At 41.9% G+C, this 19,631-nt stretch overlaps 3 protein-coding genes and 3 pseudogenes across 3 annotated transcripts in view; all 6 read left to right on the forward strand.

Moving 5' to 3' along the window:
- LOC146302353 (protocadherin gamma-C5-like) overlaps nt 1-19,631 on the forward strand; it is a 115,390-nt gene that overhangs the window by 22,512 nt on the left and 73,247 nt on the right. The gene's annotated exons all lie outside the window — the stretch shown is intronic.
- Nucleotides 296-6,197, forward strand: LOC146302360 (protocadherin gamma-A3-like). The gene is made up of 4 exons (XM_084697505.1): nt 296-2,870; nt 4,281-4,347; nt 5,077-5,963; nt 6,192-6,197. Exons 1-4 carry the CDS (start codon nt 432-434, stop codon nt 6,195-6,197), a joined length of 3,399 nt encoding a protein of 1,132 aa, XP_084553631.1. The 5' UTR covers nt 296-431.
- On the forward strand, nt 6,689-9,067 carry LOC146302361 (protocadherin gamma-A3 pseudogene; annotated as a pseudogene).
- LOC146302362 (protocadherin gamma-A11 pseudogene) lies at nt 9,746-12,184 on the forward strand (annotated as a pseudogene).
- Nucleotides 13,111-15,583, forward strand: LOC146302363 (protocadherin gamma-A3 pseudogene; annotated as a pseudogene).
- Nucleotides 16,357-18,777, forward strand: LOC146302364 (protocadherin gamma-A2-like). The gene has a single exon (XM_084697550.1). It carries the CDS (start codon nt 16,357-16,359, stop codon nt 18,775-18,777), a length of 2,421 nt encoding a protein of 806 aa, XP_084553676.1.

Raw genomic sequence — 19,631 nt, forward strand, 5'->3', positions numbered from 1 at the left:
TACCTTATCTCAATTATAAGCAATACAGAAGGGATTTTGTATATAAATATGTATACTGTTTGTTTCTTATGATGGTGGGTAATAGGCCTTTTCGTTTTGCTGTTTTTGCCACTCCGAACCAACTTGCTTGTGTGAACATGAGTTTGGTGTTCATGTTTTGGACTCTAAGAGACGCTGTTGATCAGCAGAATAATTTGTCTGCAGTACGGCTAGGATTCCCCTCCCCTATCATTTGCTGTAGAGAAAGAGATACCCCTGCTGCTGCTTTGGAGGTGCGGTTTGAAAATTGATTTAAACTATGCTCATTTAGAGTATAGCCTACAAAAGGAGCACTGGTGGAAGTTTGAATAGATCGTTGTATTGTCTTGGATTTCCATGCATGCAGTAGGCAGATTTTTTTCAGTTTTGATTTGTGCATTTTTGGATAAGCTATGGCATACAAATGCTGTTTTCGATCCCTCTGCTTAAAATGGCGTTTGGGTTTTGGACTTCGATGGCAAGTGCTCATTTTTCTACTATATTTCAGTCACATTGGAGCCGGACAAATTCGGTATTCTATTCCGGAAGAGATGAAGAAAGCGTCGCTAATTGGTAATGTAGCTCAGGATCTGGGAATAGATTTAAAAAGGCTCCGTGCGGGTCGGGCCCGTATCGTGACCGGAGAGAGCATTCAGTACACGGAGCTGAAGACAGACAAAGGGATTCTAGTCGTAAGTGAAAGAATAGACCGAGAGCAACTTTGTGGCGACGTCACACCATGTAGCTTCAGCTTTGAAATGATATTAGAAAATCCCATGGAGTTGCATCACATTACAATAGAAGTGCTAGATGTAAATGACCATCCGCCTAAATTTAAGAAAACAGATGTTCAACTGGAAATAAGTGAGTCAGCTAATCTTGGTGCGCGATTTGTGCTTGAAAATGCGGACGATCCTGATGTTGGACTCAATAGTCTACAAAATTACATATTGACTCCAAACGATAATTTTATACTAAAACAAAATGCCAATCCGGATGGCAGCAAATACGCGGAAATGATTCTTCAGAAACCATTAGACCGAGAGGGGCATCCCCGTCTGTCTTTAAAGCTCATCGCTGTTGACGGTGGAAATCCACCGAGGTCTGGTACAGTAAATATTGATATCACTGTCCTGGATGCAAACGATAATGCTCCCGTGTTTAACCAGTCTGTGTACAGGGCTAACGTGATGGAAAACGCCCCCCTAGGCACCTATATCACAACAGTAAACGCAACTGATGCAGACATTGGTTCCAACGGATTTATAACATATTTGTTATCTAACATGAAAGGAAATGTAGCAGATCTTTTGGTTATGAATCAAAACACTGGGGTATTATCCGTATCAGGGCAAATTGATTTTGAAAAAGATAAGAGATTTGAAATTAGAATTGAGGCTAAAGATCAAGGTGGTTTAACAGACTCCAGCAAAGTGGTGATTGAGGTAATAGATGTAAACGACAATGCTCCTGTTATAAGCGTCATGTCGTTTACTAGTCCAATTTCTGAAGACTCTCCAAAAGGGACAACTGTTGGCATTATTAACGTTAAAGACGTGGATTCCGGGGGAAATGGGCAGGTGAGCTGCAGTATAGACAAGAACCTTCCTTTTAAGATAAATTCGAATTTGAGAAATTACTATACATTAGTAACGGACGCAATCTTAAATCGTGAGAGTGTTTCTGATTATAATATCACTGTAGTGGTCACTGACGCGGGCTCACCACCTCTTTCAAGTGAAAGGACGTTTCATATGAAGGTATCTGACGTCAACGACAATGCCCCAATATTTCCACAAGGCGTTTACAACTGTTATGTTACAGAGAATACCTCTCCTGGCGTGTCTGTAATAACTGTTAGAGCTAAAGACACTGACTCGAATCAGAATGCCCGTATATCTTATATTCTAGAAGATTCGGACATTAGTGGGACTCCAGTGTCTGGCTATGTTTCCGTTAACGCAGAGAGTGGGGTAATACACGCGGTGCGCTCTTTTGACTATGAACAAATTAAACAACTGAAAGTCGTTATAAAGGCGCAAGATGGAGGTTCTCCTCCTCTTAGTAGCAACGTCACTGTTAATATCTTCATCCGAGACCAGAACGACAACGCACCTCAGGTTCTGTACCCAGTCCAGACTGGCGGCTCTCTGGTGGCTGAAATGGTGCCTCGTTCAGCAGATGTGGGCTATCTGGTCACTAAAGTGGTGGCTGTTGATGTGGACTCTGGACAGAATGCCTGGCTCTCCTATAAACTGCAGAAAGCCACAGACAGGGCGCTGTTTGAAGTGGGCTTACAGAATGGGGAAATAAGAACTGTTCGCCAAGTGACTGATAAAGATGCTGTGAAACAAAGACTCACTGTTGTAGTGGAGGACAACGGGCAGCCCCCTCGTTCAGCTACAGTCAATGTTAACGTGGCGGTGGCGGACAGCTTCCCTGAAGTGCTCTCGGAGTTCACTGACTTTACGCACGACAAGGATTACAACGACAACCTGACTTTTTACTTAGTCTTGGCTTTGGCTGTAGTTTCATTTCTTTTCATCACGTGTCTAGTGGTTATTATATCAGTGAAAATATACAGATGGAGACAGTCTCGCATCCTCTATAATTCCAATCTCCCGGTGATTCCTTACTATCCACCGCTTTACGCAGACACTTTGGGAACGGGAACTTTGCAGCACGTGTACAATTACGAGGTGTGCAGGACAACTGACTCCAGAAAGAGTGACTGTAAATTCGCCAGACCCGGTAGTCAGAACGTCCTGATAATGGATTCCAGCTTGGCAGGGACCATGCAGAGGATACAGAGTGAAAAGAACATCTTAGACGAACCAGATTCTCCTCTTGAGGTGAGTTGTGAACTAATTGTATTTGAATACTTTACCAGAAGAAAAACGTCTTCACCTTGTTACACTACTGCTCCATTTCAGCACCGCACATGTATGGACAGCGCTTCTTCAGCGTTTATAAGTGTGCCTCTAAACACATAGCCTGCAACTTAATCATTTGAGGGAAGTTTCAAATCTCTTAATTGGCAAGTGGTATATTTCCAATTTATATATAGTACTTCGCCGTTGTTGCTTGTTAGGTTTAACCTGTGAAGCCATATTTATTGTAACTAAGGAACTCATTTTACTTCCCTACTGGAGATGCTTCATAAAAAATATAAATAAATAAAAAACACAACATAACAAAAAAAAATATCTTGGAGTTCTAGCCTAGACGTTCTGTTGTGTTCATGTTTTGGACTGTAAGGGCCGCTGTTGATCAGCGTAAGGATTTGTGTCCATGTTGGCTTTAAAGTCTCCTCCCCTAAAGCTGCTTTTCACTATAACTGAGAATTAGATAGCCTCCATTCGAGGTGGAGCACGAAGGAGAAGCATTGCTGTGGTATTTAATAGAGGAAAACTATATTCATCAAATATTTAAAACATCGACGGATTTTTCTAATTATATTACATTACAAGGTTTTTTTTCGTTTCGATTTTTTTGTTTGTTCTGCTATGGCATCTAAAGGTTCTTATCATCTAATATGTGGAAGCGAGCGTTACTGTTGTGGACTGCTGTGGCAAGTTCTTATAATTATCTTGTATTTCAGTCACATTGCTGAGGGGCAAATCCGGTATTCAATTCCAGAGGAGATGAAGAAAGGCTCGTTAATCGGTAACGTAGCTCAAGATCTTGGAATAGATTTGAAAAGACTCCGTGCGGGTCGGGCCCGTATCGTTACCGGAGAGAGCATTCAGTACACTGAATTGAAGACAGACAAAGGGATTCTAGTGGTGAGTGAGAGAATAGACCGAGAGCAGCTTTGCGGCTCCGTAACACCATGCAGCTTCACCTTCGAAATTATATTAGAAAATCCCATGGAGTTACATCATATTACAATAGAAATTATTGACGTAAACGATAATTCACCCACGTTTCAAAACCATCATTTGCAGTTTGAAATCAGCGAGTCAGCAACGCTTGGTGCTCGTTTTGTTTTGGAGAGTGCGGAGGACTCTGACGTGGGAGTAAATAGTCTACAAAATTACATTTTGACTCCAAATGACAATTTTATTCTCAAAAAACATACTAATCCAGACGGTAGTAAATTTGCTGAAATGGTGCTACAGAAACCGTTAGACAGAGAGGAGCATCCTCGTTTGTCTTTAAAGCTCATCGCTGTAGACGGTGGGGATCCGCAGAGGTCTGGCACAGTAACTATAGATATCACTGTCTTAGATGCCAATGATAATGCTCCCGTGTTTAACCAGACTGTGTACAGGGCTAACGTGATGGAAAATGCCCCCAAGGGCACATTTATTGCCACCGTTAATGCGAGTGATGCAGACAGTGGTTCTAATGGGGAGATAACTTATTATTTCTCTAAGGCCAAGGCCAACGTTGCAGACTTTTTTAATATTGATGCGATTACTGGAATTATGACTGTTTCACGTCAAATCGATTTTGAAAAAGATAAGAGATTTGAAATTAGAATTGAGGCTAAAGATCAAGGTGGTTTGACAGACTCCAGCAAAGTTGTAGTCGAAGTAATCGACGTAAACGACAATGCTCCTGTTATAAGTGTCATGTCCTTCACTAGCCCAATATCTGAAGATTCTCCACCAGGTACAACTATTGGCATAATTAACGTTAAAGACCTGGATTCAGGTAACAATGGACAGGTGAGTTGTGGTATAGACCAAACCCTTCCTTTTAAGATCAATTCGAATTTGAGGAATTACTATACGTTAGTGACTGACGCCAATCTAAATCGTGAGACCGTGTCAGAATATAACATTACCGTAGTGGCCACAGATGCAGGCTCACCACCACTCTTCAGTGAGAGAACATTTCTCATGAAAGTCTCTGATGTCAACGACAATGCCCCGGTGTTTTCACGAGGCATTTACAACTCTTATATAGTCGAGAATAACTCTCCTGGCGTGTCTATCCTCACTGTCAGCGCTAAAGACCCTGACGCGAATCAAAATGCCCGTATATCTTATATTCTAGAAGATTCGGACGTAAGTGGGTCTCCAGTCTCTGGCTATGTTTCCGTTAACGCAGAGAATGGGGTTGTTCACGCGGTGCGCTCTTTTGACTATGAACAAATTAAACAGCTGGAAGTCGTTATAAAGGCGCAAGATGGAGGCTCTCCTCCGCTTAGTAGCAACGTCACTGTTAATATCTTCATCCAAGACCAGAACGACAACGCACCTCAGGTTCTGTACCCAGTCCAGACTGGCGGCTCTCTGGTGGCTGAAATGGTGCCTCGTTCAGCAGATGTGGGCTATCTGGTCACTAAAGTGGTGGCTGTTGATGTGGACTCTGGACAGAATGCCTGGCTCTCCTATAAACTGCAGAAAGCCACAGACAGGGCGCTGTTTGAAGTGGGCTTACAGAATGGGGAAATAAGAACTGTTCGCCAAGTGACTGATAAAGATGCAGTGAAACAAAGACTGACTGTTGTGGTGGAGGACAACGGGCAGCCCTCTCGTTCAGCTACAGTCAATGTTAACGTAGCGGTGGCGGACAGCTTCCCTGAAGTGCTCTCGGAGTTCACTGACTTTACGCACGACAAGGATTACAATGACAACCTGACTTTTTACTTGGTCTTGGCTTTGGCTGTAGTTTCATTTCTGTTCATCACTTGTTTGGTGGTTATAATATCCGTTAAAATATACAGATGGAGACAGTCTCGCATCCTCTATCATTCCAATCTCCCGGTGATTCCATATTATCCACCACGTTACGCAGATACTTTGGGGACGGGAACTCTGCAGCACGTGTACAATTATGAGGTGTGCAGGACGACTGACTCCAAAAAGAGTGACTGTAAATTCGCCAGACCCGGTAGTCAGAACGTCCTGATAATGGATTCCAGCTTGACAGGAACCATGCAGCGGATACAGAGTGAAAAGAGCATCTTAGACGAACCAGATTCGCCACTTGAGGTGAGTTTTGAACAAAATGTATTTCAATGCTTTACCAAAAGAGAAACGTCTTGTTACATTACTGCTCCATTTGAGCACCACAAACGTATGGACAGTGCTTCTTCAGCATTTGATTAGTATTCCTCAAAACACATAGCCTGCAACTTAATCATTTGGAGTATGTTTTAAATCTCTTATTGGGCAAGTAGTATATTTCAATTGTATAATTGTGCCGTTGATGTTATTCAGGTTTAAACTGTGAATGCATAGGCTATTTATTGAAACCAAACAACGTATTTAACTTCCCTACTGGAGTTGCTTCATAAAAATAATGAAAAAAAAAACACTAAATAATAACAACAAAAGTTTCTTGGAATTCTAGCTATAGACATTCTGTTTTGTTCATGTTTTGGACTGTAAGGGCCGCTGTTGATCAGCGTAAGGATTTGTATCCATGTTGTCATTAAAGTCTCCTCCCCTAATGCTCCTTTTCACTATAACGGAGACGTAGATAGCCTCCATTCGAGGTGAAGCATGAAGGAGAAGCATCGCTGTGGTATCTAATAGAGGAACACTCATTAAATATTACAAACATCGACGGATCTTTTCTCATTATATTACGTTACAAGGCTTTTTTTTCGTTTCGATTTTTTTCTTGTTCTGCTATGGCATCTAAAGGTTCTTATTATCCAAAACGTGGAAGTGGGCGTTACTGTTGTGGACTGCTGTTGCAAGTTATAATTAACATGTATTTCGGTCACATTGCTGAGGGGCAAATACGGTATTCAATTCCAGAGGAGATGAAGAAAGACTCGCCTATCGGTAACGTAGCTCAAGATCTTGGAATAGATTTGAAAAGGCTGCGTGCTGGACGGGCCCGTATCGTGACCGGAGAGAATATTCAGTACACGGAGCTGAAGACAGACAAAGGGATTCTAGTCGTCAAGGAGAGAATAGACCGAGAGCAGCTTTGTGGTGACGTCATACCGTGTAGCTTCAGCTTTGAAATTATATTAGAAAATCCTATAATATTGCATCGGATTACCATTGAAATTTTAGACATAAATGACCACGCACCTGTTTTTCCAAACCGAGATATTCAATTTGAAATCAGTGAATCTGCTGTTCTCAGTTCAAGATTTCTGTTGGAGAGTGCTGAGGATCCCGACGTGGGTCTTAATGCCTTACAAAACTACGTTTTAACTCCAAACGATAATTTTATTCTAAAACAACATGCAAATCCAGATGGTAGTAAATATGCAGAGATGGTGCTTCAGAAACCTTTAGACAGAGAGGAGCATCCACATCTGTCTTTAAAGCTGATCGCTATAGACGGTGGAGATCCGCAGAGATCTGGGACAGTAAACATAGATATCGCTGTCCTTGATGTGAACGACAATGCGCCTACATTCAACCAGACAGTGTACAGAGCTTCTGTTATGGAAAACGCCCCTAAGGGTGCATATATAACAACTGTGAATGCGACAGATGCAGACAGTGGGTCGAATGGAATGATCATATACAGTTTTTCAAAACTGAAAGGCAGTATTGCGGATATATTTGTCATCGATGACCAAACTGGAATAATATCCGTCTCTGGACAAATAGACTACGAGAAAGATAAAAAATATGAGGTGAGAGTAGAAGCTAAAGATCAGGGTGGTTTGACAGACTCTAGTAAAGTTATAATTGATGTTGTTGACGTCAACGATAATGCACCATTGATTAACGTAATGTCCTTCTCCAGCCCCGTTTCTGAAGATGCTCCCTCAGGTACGACAATTGCTGTTATTTATGTTAAAGATGCTGACTCAGAGAGAAACGGACAGATTACTTGTTCAATAGATACAAAACTCCCATTCCAAATCACGTCATCATTATCTTCATATTATAATTTGATCTCTGAAATAGCTTTTGATCGAGAAACGACACCAGAATACAACATAACCGTCTGGGCGACAGATTTGGGGTCTCCTCCGCTGTCTAGTTCCAAGACCTTACACCTCAGATTATCTGACGTCAATGACAATGCCCCAATATTCGATAAAAGTACATACTCTGCATACATCACTGAAAATAACTCCCCTGGGATGTCTATATTTACAGTCAGCGCCCGGGACTCTGACTGGAATCAAAACGCGAGAATATCTTACCTACTAGAAGACACACTAATAAGTGGGACTCCAGTCTCGAGCCTTTTATCCATCAACTCTGAAAAAGGAACATTGCATGTTGTGCGATCTTTTGATTATGAACAAATTAAACAACTTAAAATCGTTGTGAAGGCTCAAGATGGAGGCTCTCCTTCACTCAGTAGCAATGTGACTGTAAATATATTCATCCAAGACCAGAACGACAACGCTCCTCAGATTCTGTACCCAGTCCAGACTGGCTCTCTGGTGGCTGAAATGGTGCCTCGTTCAGCAGACGTGGGCTATCTGGTCACTAAAGTGGTGGCTGTTGATGTGGACTCTGGACAGAATGCCTGGCTCTCCTATAAACTGCAGAAAGCCACAGACAGGGCGCTGTTTGAAGTGGGCTTACAGAATGGGGAAATAAGAACTGTTCGCCAAGTGACTGATAAAGATGCAGTGAAACAAAGGCTCACTGTTGTAGTGGAGGACAACGGGCAACCCTCTCGTTCAGCTACAGTCAATGTTAACGTGGCAGTGGCGGACAGCTTCCCTGAAGTGCTCTCAGAGTTCACTGACTTTACGCACGACAAGGAGTACAAAGACAACCTGACATTTTACTTAGTCTTGGCTTTGGCTGTAGTTTCATTTCTTTTCATTACGTGTTTGGTGGTTATTATATCAGTGAAAATATACAGATGGAGACAGTCTCGTATTCTCTATAATTCCAACCTTCCGGTGATTCCTTATTATCCACCGCGTTACGCAGACACCTTGGGGACGGGAACATTGCAGCATGTGTACAATTACGAGGTATGCAGGACGACTGACTCGAGAAAGAGTGACTGTAAATTCGCCAGACCGGGTAGTCAGAACGTCCTGATAATGGATCCCAGCTTGACAGGAACCATGCAGCGGATTCAAAGTGACAACTGCGTGTTAGACGAACCAGATTCTTTGTTAGCGGTAAGTTTCAATTTACAGGCTAGATAATTATGAAAAAAATAAACTGAACATGTCTGTTTGATTTTTTTCAGCTCTGCAGTGTATGGTACTGTAAGCATGTGCTTTTCAGTGTTTGTGTGTTTCTTTTTCTGCACTTGATGGATTGTCAGCACCACCTAATTTGGACAGCTCCTCTTCAGTGTCGACTTTGGGCAGAAGCTACATTGTAGGACTTAACTCTCATGTGCTGTATGATTCACTTAATTCTAGTTGTTTTTACTAAGACTGTTGACAAATGAAAACGGCTGATAGACTGTAATTAATACTAGCAATACAAATGTTAACGTTGGTTCTCATTTACGTGGACGCAGCAATTCCTGCTGGAATATTTATTTGCCATAGCTCATGTTCATATTTTGAGCTGTAAGGGCCGCTGTTGATCAGGGTAAGAATTGTTTTTGCAATGTCGGTTAGGATAGTTCCCTCCTCTCTCATTGCCCTTTACCAAAAGATAAACTGGGAGGGTCTACACTATAGTAGGGCTTGTCGTAGTAATATTGTATTGGCAGTTTACACTGTATGTTGCTTTATCTGAATTCTAGCTAACAGAAACAAAGCCATTACTCATTTTGCTATTTTGCATTGGTAGTTTTCGACGGAAGGATTAATTTGTGAATTGATTTTGAAATCGCTATGCCTTTGGAAGGTTCTCCACTTTCATACTGCATGAAATGGCGTTTTTTTGGTGGACTAGTGCTTATTTTTCTTGGATATTGCAGTAACATTGTCTCTGGCCATATCCGGTATTCAATACCGGAGGAGATGAGGAAAGGATCGCTTATCGGTAACGTAGCTCAAGACCTTGGAATAGATTTGAAAAGGCTTCGTGCGGGTCGGGCCCGTATCGTGACTGGAGAGGACATTCAATACACGGAGCTGAAGACAGACAAAGGGATTCTAGTCGTGAGTGAGAAAATAGACCGAGAGCAGCTTTGTGGCGACGTCACACCATGTAGCTTCAGTTTTGAGATCATACTAGAAAATCCGATTGAATTGCATCGGATTACGGTTGAAATTTTGGATGTAAATGACCATGCACCAGTTTTTCCAATCAAATATATACATTTTGAAGTGAGCGAGTCGGCCTCTATTGGAGCACCATTTCCACTACAGCACGCGGAGGATCCCGATGTTGGACTAAACGCCCTGCAGAATTATGTTTTAACTCCCAACGATAACTTCATTCTAAAACAGCATGCAAACCCAGACGGTAGTAAGTATGCTGAAATGATATTACAGAAACCATTAGACCGAGAAGAGCACCCTCTTCTCTCCCTAAAGCTGATCGCTGTAGATGGAGGCAATCCGCAGAGATCTGGAACAGTAGACATAAAGATTACTGTCCTTGATGCAAATGATAATGCCCCCATATTCAACCAGTCAGTATACAGGGCAGTGGTCAAAGAAAACTCCCCAAAGACAAAATATATTACAACTGTGAACGCCAGTGACGCCGACAGTGGATCAAACGGTCAAATAACGTACAGCTTTTCCAAGCAGAAAGGTAGCATTGAGGAAATATTCAGCATTGACGAGAATACAGGAACTATATCTGTTTCAGGCCAAATTGATTACGAGAAGGATAAGAAATACGAAGTGAGAGTAGAAGCCAAGGACAATGGCGGCTTAACAGGCACCAGTAAAGTCATTATTGAAGTAGTTGACGTAAATGATAACGCACCAGTGATAAACGTAATGTCATTTTCCAGTTATGTGTCGGAAGATTCTCCTCCAGGTACCACAATTGCTGTTATAAATGTTAAAGATGCTGACTCTGAGAAAAATGGACACATTTCCTGCTCAATTGATAGTAAACTTCCGTTTAAAATCACGTCTTCATTATCCACCTACTATAATTTGATCTCAGATGTAGCGTTCGACCGAGAATTGACGGAAGAGTACAATATTACCATAACAGCAACTGATTCAGGTTCACCTCCCCTGATCAGCCTCAGAACATTGCTTCTAAGAATCTCTGACGTGAATGACAATGCTCCAGTATTCGATAAAAGCACATATTCAGCCTACATAGAAGAAAATAACTCCCCTGGTATGTCAATATTTACAGTACAAGCGCATGATTCTGACTCAAATCAGAACGCAAGGATATCCTATCTTATCGACGACGCCCAGGTCGGTGGTAGTCCAATCTCTACTTGTATATCCATCAACTCTGAGACTGGAGTGTTACATGCGGTTAGGTCATTTGATTATGAACAAATCAAAAGCGTAGAACTAGTTGTCAAGGCGCAAGATGGTGGCTCTCCTCAGCTCAGTAGCAATGTGACTGTGAACATTCTCATCCGAGACCAGAACGACAACGCACCTCAGGTTCTCTACCCAGTCCAGACTGGTGGCTCTCTGGTGGCTGAAATGGTGCCTCGTTCAGCAGATGTGGGCTATCTGGTCACTAAAGTGGTGGCTGTTGATGTGGACTCTGGACAGAATGCCTGGCTCTCCTATAAACTGCAGAAAGCTACAGACAGGGCGCTGTTTGAAGTGGGCTTACAGAATGGAGAAATAAGAACTGTTCGCCAAGTGACTGATAAAGATGCAGTGAAACAAAGACTCATTGTTGTAGTGGAGGACAACGGGCAGCCCTCTCGTTCAGCTACAGTCAATGTTAACGTGGCGGTGGCGGACAGCTTCCCTGAAGTGCTCTCGGAGTTCACTGACTTTACGCACGACAAGGAGTACAATGAAAACCTGACGTTTTACTTAGTCTTGGCTTTGGCTGTAGTTTCATTTCTTTTCATCACGTGTTTAGTGGTTATTATATCAGTGAAAATATACAGATGGAGACAGTCTCGTATCCTCTATCATTCCAATCTCCCGGTGATTCCTTACTATCCACCGCGTTACGCAGACACTTTGGGAACGGGAACTCTGCAGCACGTGTACAATTACGAGGTGTGCAGGACGACTGACTCCAGAAAGAGTGACTGTACATTCGCCAAACCCGGTAGTCAGAACGTCCTGGTTATGGACCCCAACTTGACAGCAACCATGCATAGGATACAGAGTGAAAAGAGCATCTTAGACGAACCAGATTCTCCATTAGAGGTGAGTTCAGTCGAAATGCACATTAGTAACCATAGCCCCTAATAGGCAACTAATATTGGTCTACATATAGTATGCTCTAGTGCTTCAACCTGCCAATTATCTTGTTTGCATGTGTATATCTAATTTCATCATTAAGATCAATTGTTTGCCATTTTCTGCTTTAATGGGTAAGGATAGTTGGACAGGAAGGCAGAGGTGAAAGAGGGAAGTAATGCAGCAGATTGTCAAGTCTAGAATCGAAACCAGGCATGTGATATGGCCTAAGGATGGCAAACTTGATGGTTGTCCCTGCGTTTCTTGACTTTCCAATAATTTTGGCAATCGTATGGATTCGTATTGAGTAACGGCATTTCAGCACCACATTATGTGGACAGCGCCTTTACACTCGTCACAAAGCACGGGCTCCTTCTACTTTGATCGTGCTGAATTGTCTTTTATTGAGTTTCATCCAATTAATGGCTTACATGTGTGACTGTAATCTATAATATATGTAACTTTTTAATATGGTGGTGTCTTACATTTTTCTCTTTATTACTTATTGAATTCAGCTCACATTCAACTCCACACACACAGTTGCTGACAAACAATAAGACCTGAAATAGGCATATGAAAAGTTACGATGAATGTGCGTAATTGACATGAAAGTATGGTAATCTAAACAGCAGCTGACCTGGAACTAAGTAAAAACATGTTTTTACGTATGTAGTTTATTTCTCGATTGGTTTTCAAAGTTTGAACTCTAAGGGACGCTGTTGGTCAGTAGAAAGAAAATATGCAGTGCTGTCAGTCGTGTTGCGTTGTCTCCTCCCTTATTATTGCATTTTACCAGATGAGAGACGGCGAGTTGTGTGTTTGATGGCAATTAGCTGTTCTCAGCATGCCTGCAAGATAAATATATTGGAATACTCTTGAAACTCTATCTAGTTCTGTTTTTGAACCTTTTTTTAGGGAAACTAACGATTTTAGTACTGGATTTAATTAGTTTTGTACATGGAGATTAACGAGTTTGCCCAACCCAGCGCGATATGGCGTTTGAACCATGGATTTCGATGGCAATTGCTGTTTTTTCTCCTGTATTTCAGTCACTTTGCAGCAGGACAAATCCGTTACTCTATTCCAGAGGATATGAACAAAGGGTCGATGATTGGTAACGTAGCTCAAGATCTAGGAATAGATTTGAAAAGGCTCCGTGTGGGTCGGGCCCGGATAGTGACCGGAGAGAGCATTCAGTACACGGAGCTGAAGACAGACAAAGGGATTCTAGTTGTGAAGGAGAGAATAGATAGAGAGCAGCTTTGTGGCGACGTCACACCGTGTAGTTTCAGCTTCGAAATTATATTAGAAAATCCAATAGAGCTGCATCGCGTGACTGTGGAAATAACAGATATTAATGATAATGCACCGGTGTTTCAAAAACATGAGGTTAAAATCGAGATTAGTGAATTGGCAACACTCGGATCTCGCTTCATGTTAGCGAGTGCCGAAGATGCAGATGTAGGCGATAATGGTCTACAGAAATACATATTATCTTCAAATGATAATTTTGTTCTGAAACAACACTCAAATCCGGATGGAAGAAAATATGTTGAAATGATTCTACAAAAAACGTTAGATAGAGAGAGTCAACCTAATTTTCAGCTAAAGCTCATCGCTGTAGACGGTGGAAATCCGCAGAGATCTGGCACAGTAAACATAGATATCACGGTCCTAGATGCTAATGACAATGCTCCAGTATTTAACCAGACAGTTTACCGGGCTACTGTTATGGAAAACGCCCCTAAAGGGAACTATGTTACAACGGTATATGCGAGTGATGCAGACAGTGGTTCAAACGGACACATAACATATTGGCTCTCTAATTTAAAACAGGAGCTTGTTGACATATTTCACATGGACAAGAATAGTGGCAAGATGACACTTGTAGGACAAATTGATTACGAAAAAGCTAAGAAATATGAATTTACAGTTGAAGCAACTGACCAAGGAGGATTAACGGACTCCAGTAAAGTAACTATTGACATTGTGGATGTTAATGACAACGCACCAGTGATAAATGTCATGTCCTTCTCAAGCCCTGTGTCTGAAGATGCTCCTCTGGGGACCACAATTGCTGTTATTTATGTAAAAGATGCCGACTCAGAAAACAATGGCCAGGTGACATGTCATATAGACACCAAACTTCCATTTAAGATAAAATCATCATTAACAAACTATTACAATTTGGTAACAGACTCAACATTTGACCGTGAATCCGTGCCAGAATATAATATAATCATAACGGCGTCTGACTCAGGTTCGCCACCTCTCTCGAGCACGACAACACTCCATCTTAGAATATCAGACGTAAACGACAATGTGCCATTGTTTGATAAAGGAACATATTCCGCAAACGTCATAGAGAATAATTCCCCTGGAATGTCTATTTTCACAGTCAGCGCGCGGGACTCTGATTGGAATCAAAACGCAAGAGTATCTTACCTCCTCGAGGATACGCAGATAAATGGAAGCCCAGTGTCTAGTTATATATCAATTAATTCTGAAACGGGAGTTATACATGCTGTTCGATCTTTGGATTATGAGCAGAATAAGGAGCTGAAGTTCGTAGTGAAAGCTCAGGACGGAGGCTCGCCTAGTTTGAGCAGCAATGTGTCTTTAACTGTTTTTGTACTCGACCAAAACGACAACGCACCACAGGTTCTTTACCCAGTCCAGACTGGCGGTTCTCTGGTGGCTGAAATGGTGCCTCGTTCAGCAGATGTGGGCTATCTGGTCACTAAAGTGGTGGCTGTTGATGTGGACTCTGGACAGAATGCCTGGCTCTCCTATAAACTGCAGAAAGCCACAGACAGGGCGCTGTTTGACGTGGGATTACAGAATGGAGAAATAAGAACTGTTCGCCAAGTGACTGATAAAGATGCTGTGAAACAAAGGCTCACTGTTGTAGTGGAGGACAACGGGCAGCCCTCTCGTTCAGCTACAGTCAATGTTAACGTGGCGGTGGCGGACAGCTTCCCTGAAGTGCTCTCGGAGTTCACTGACTTTACGCACGACAAGGAGTACAATGACAACCTGACGTTTTACTTAGTCTTGGCTTTGGCTGCAGTTTCATTTCTTTTCATCGCGTGTCTAGTAGTTATTATATCAGTGAAAATATACAGATGGAGACAGTCTCGCATCCTCTATCATTCCAATCTCCCGGTGATTCCGTATTATCCACCGCGTTACGCAGACACTTTGGGAACGGGAACTCTGCAGCACGTGTACAATTACGAGGTGTGCAGGACGACTGACTCCAGAAAGAGTGACTGTAAGTTCGCCAGACCCGGTAGTCAGAACGTCCTGATAATGGACCCCAGCTTGACAGGAACGATGCAGAGGATACAGAGTGAAAAGAACCTCCTGGATGAACCAGACTCTCCACTGGAGGTTAGTGTGCTGTAACACATGGTAGATAGTTTAGATACAAGAGTAACTTACTCTTTTAACCCTGCCTTATGTCGGTTTTCATTTTAATGTGTTTTTATTTTTTCGGAATATACCTTTCAGCACCCGTGGGTGTGGATAGCAACATGTTAAGTGCTCTGAGTAGCAGAAATGTTTGTAAAGAAACTATTTTTTATCGCACATTCACCAAAAACGTATATATATTTTTAACATCCAAATATTACATACACTTTTTACAATATTTTTTTCTCATCCACAAAATTTGATTTATATGTATTTATTGGTTAAGAGATCATTCAATTAGATCACTTACATTGAAGAAGTGGCTTGTTATTTACTCAGGAGCACTTAATATTATTATTTAAAGGTACATTGAATGCCGAACAGATAATGATAATCAACTGATGGACCTCTGGAGTTGCGTTCTACATGACTATTGTTTTCAATCTATGTTCAGTGTTTGCGCGTTAAATATGTGTAGTTCAGTAAACTCAACTCAGAGAGACGCTGTTGGCCAGTGTGTTGCAGTGGCAGCACTGGTTGGCAGTTGTACCTCCCCCATATCGGTATAGCGAGATAAAGAGCAGTAAGCAGTAGACACAGTCCGGGTAACAGAGAACACACACCACGAAGACTCAAAGCAACGACAATTTTTTTCAACATTTGAGTATTGTGAACATATTTCCCTTCCATCTGTGACACTGGATACTGCTGGACTATTGTTAACTTCACAGCGGATACAACATCTTTAGTTTAATCGAATAGAGCAAATGTTGAACAGAACAATGGCATGGCAAGTAAGTCTACTGCTGTTCATCTTGGTCCTCTCTCTCGGTTCAGTGCACGCGCAGGTCAGTTATTCCATTCCCGAAGAAATGGTGAAAGGTTCTTTAGTCGGTAACATAGCGCAGGATTTAGGATTGGACACAAAGAGACTGATATCAGGTAAAGCTCGTATTTATACTGGAGACAGCGCAGAATACATCGACCTGAATAAAGAAAGGGGAGTCCTCCTCATCAAAGAGAGAATAGACCGTGAAGCCTTGTGCGGTGAGACAACGCCTTGCGCTCTACATTTTCAAATGATTCTGGAGAACCCAATGGAAATGTTCCGGGTAACAGTGGAGATCACAGACATAAACGATAATGCTCCCAGTTTTACGAACAGCGGAAAACATTTTGAGATTAGTGAGTCAGCTGTACTCGGAGCTAAATTTGTATTAGAGAAAGCTATGGATGCTGATATAGGATTGAATGGCCTCCAAAGCTACTCACTTAAACCCACAGATAACTTTGTTTTAAAATTTGAAAATCAAGTCGATGGGAGTAGAAAGGTTGAGATGGTCTTAAAGAAACCTCTAGATAGAGAAAAAAAAGAGAATATATCTTTGTTATTGACAGCTTTCGATGGAGGTGAACCACAAATGTTTGGAACAATGCATATATATGTTACCGTATTGGATGCAAATGACAACGCACCTATTTTTTCCAAACCAATTTACAAAGCTACTGTAACTGAGAATTCTCAAACAGGAACGCATATAACAACTGTAAGTGCATCCGATTTAGACAAAGACACACATGCAGTTGTTTCTTACATTATTTCTAATGGCAAACATCATTTATCGGAAATATTTAAATTGGATAGAAAAAGTGGTGAGGTGACTTTGATTGGACAAATTGATTATGAAAAATACAAACACTATCAAATAGACATAGAAGCTATTGACAATGGTGGTCTATCGGATTCCAGTAAGATCATAGTTGATGTGATTGATGTCAATGATAACAATCCAAATATTAATATAATTTCTAAATCAGATTCCATACGAGAGGACTCCACTCCGAACACTGTTATCGTCATGCTGAGTGTAAACGATCCAGATTCTGAGACTAATGGTAAGCTTCAATGCAAGCTTAACGATGACATACCATTTACAATACAATCGACCGTAAACGGGTTCTATAGTTTAGTGACAGACAGTGAATTGGACCGAGAGAGAGCGTCTAAGTATAACATCAGTGTCACGTGTTCTGATGAGGGCGTGCCCTCGCTGTCCAGCAGCGTCACTCTCACGTTACAGATATCCGATGTGAATGACAACGCGCCAGTCTTTGAGAGGAGCTCATATGAGGCCTACATTATAGAAAACAACACACCGGGCCTCTCTATATTCACAGTGAAAGCCAGAGATTCTGACTGGAACCAGAATGCTCGTGTTTCTTACATACTGGAGGACTCCTCGGTTAACGGAGTTCCCGTCTCTTCATATGTGTCCGTTAGTGCTGATAGTGGAGTCGTCCATGCAGTGCGTTCTTTTGACTACGAGCAGATCAAGGATTTCCATTTCCGCGTAAAAGCGCAGGATGGAGGCTCCCCTCCACTCAGTAGCAATGTGACTGTGAAAATAATGATCCAGGACCAGAATGACAACGCACCACAGGTTCTCTACCCAGTCCAGACTGGCGGCTCTCTGGTGGCTGAAATGTTGCCTCGTTCAGCAGACGTGGGCTATCTGGTCACTAAAGTGGTGGCTGTTGATGTGGACTCTGGACAGAATGCCTGGCTGTCCTATAAACTGCAGAAAGCCACAGACAGGGCGCTGTTTGAAGTGGGCTTACAGAATGGGGAAATAAGAACTGTTCGCCAAGTGACTGATAAAGATGCAGTGAAACAAAGGCTCACTGTTGTAGTGGAGGATAACGGGCAGCCCTCTCGTTCAGCAACAGTCAATGTTAACGTGGCGGTGGCGGACAGCTTCCCTGAAGTACTCTCGGAGTTCACTGACTTTACGCACGACAAGGATTACAATGACAACCTGACTTTTTACTTAGTCTTGGCTTTGGCTGTAGTTTCATTTCTTTTCATCACGTGTTTAGTGGTTATTATATCAGTGAAAATATACAGATGGAGACAGTCTCGTATCCTCTATCATTCCAACCTTCCGGTGATTCCTTATTATCCACCGCGTTACGCAGACACATTGGCGACGGGAACTCTACAGCACGTGTACAATTATGAGGTGTGCAGGACGACTGACTCCAGAAAGAGTGACTGTAAGTTCGCCAGACCTGGTAGTCAGAACGTCCTGATAATGGACCCCAGCTTGACAGGAACGATGCAGCGGATACAGAGTGAAAAAAACCTCCTGGATGAACCAGACTCTCCACTGGAGGTTAGTGTGCAGTAATTCATTGTTCATAATCTAGCAACGTGAGGAATTTACTCTTTCGCTCTGCCTTCCAAAAAAAACGTTTTAGTCTACTTCGTCTAAGCACCCTCATCCTTTGGAATGTGACTAAGTTGGTTCTGATGGAAGTATTGAATATTTCTGATTATACATTTCAATGTGGACAGCAACATTTTAGGTGATCTGAGCAGCAGAAATCTTTTATTGTATTGTTTATTATTAGTTTTGCACATTCATCAAAACACATTAAACTAGTTTAACGCCATTAAACTAGCAAAGCTGTTTAATGGCTTTTTAATGGCTATTGAATAGTTACTTTAGAGACAACCTGAACTTAGGTAAATTGGCTTATTTCCTTACGACCACATAGATTCATTATTATTATTATTGTATTTAAGGTTTAATGAACATTGAGCTGTTTTTGAATAATCTGATAGACATCTGACGTTGCATTCCACATGATTATTGAAGCTTTCTATCATTTTGCTTTGTTTCCTTGTGACATTTACATTTATGCATTTAGCAGACGCTTTTATCAAAAGCGACTTCCAAGAGAGAGCTTTACAAAAGTGCATAGGTCACAGATTGTTAAATAAGTGCAGTTCAGTAACATCAACTGTGAGAGACGCTGTTGACCAGTGTGTTGCAGTCGCAGGGCTGGTTGGCAACAGTACCTCCCCCATCTCCTTAGAACAGAGAGAAAGAACTAAGCAGTTCATACAGTCCGGGTAACAGAGACAACACACAACAGCCTCTTTGCAGCGACTTTTTTGTAAAATATTTCAGTATTTTGGACATATGTATCTTTTGTTTGTGGCACTGGATACTGATGGACTTTAAACTTCCTAGCGGAT

Source organism: Hypomesus nipponensis, chromosome 1, assembly GCF_054491055.1.
Source record: "Hypomesus nipponensis isolate SF chromosome 1, ASM5449105v1, whole genome shotgun sequence".
NCBI classification, from domain to species: Eukaryota; Metazoa; Chordata; class Actinopteri; order Osmeriformes; family Osmeridae; genus Hypomesus; species Hypomesus nipponensis.

Excerpts from the sequence above, each read along its gene's own strand:
- LOC146302360 (XM_084697505.1), top strand. The coding sequence starts at position 432 with ATGGCATACAAATGCTGTTTTCGATCCCTCTGCTTAAAATGGCGTTTG. Across the intron at positions 2,871-4,280 it reads AACCAGATTCTCCTCTTGAG|ACTGTGTACAGGGCTAACGT; the intron begins GTGAGTTGTGAA and ends GTGTTTAACCAG. Across the intron at positions 4,348-5,076 it reads TATTGCCACCGTTAATGCGA|AGAATGGGGTTGTTCACGCG; the intron begins GTGATGCAGACA and ends CCGTTAACGCAG.
- LOC146302364 (XM_084697550.1), top strand. The coding sequence starts at position 16,357 with ATGTTGAACAGAACAATGGCATGGCAAGTAAGTCTACTGCTGTTCATC.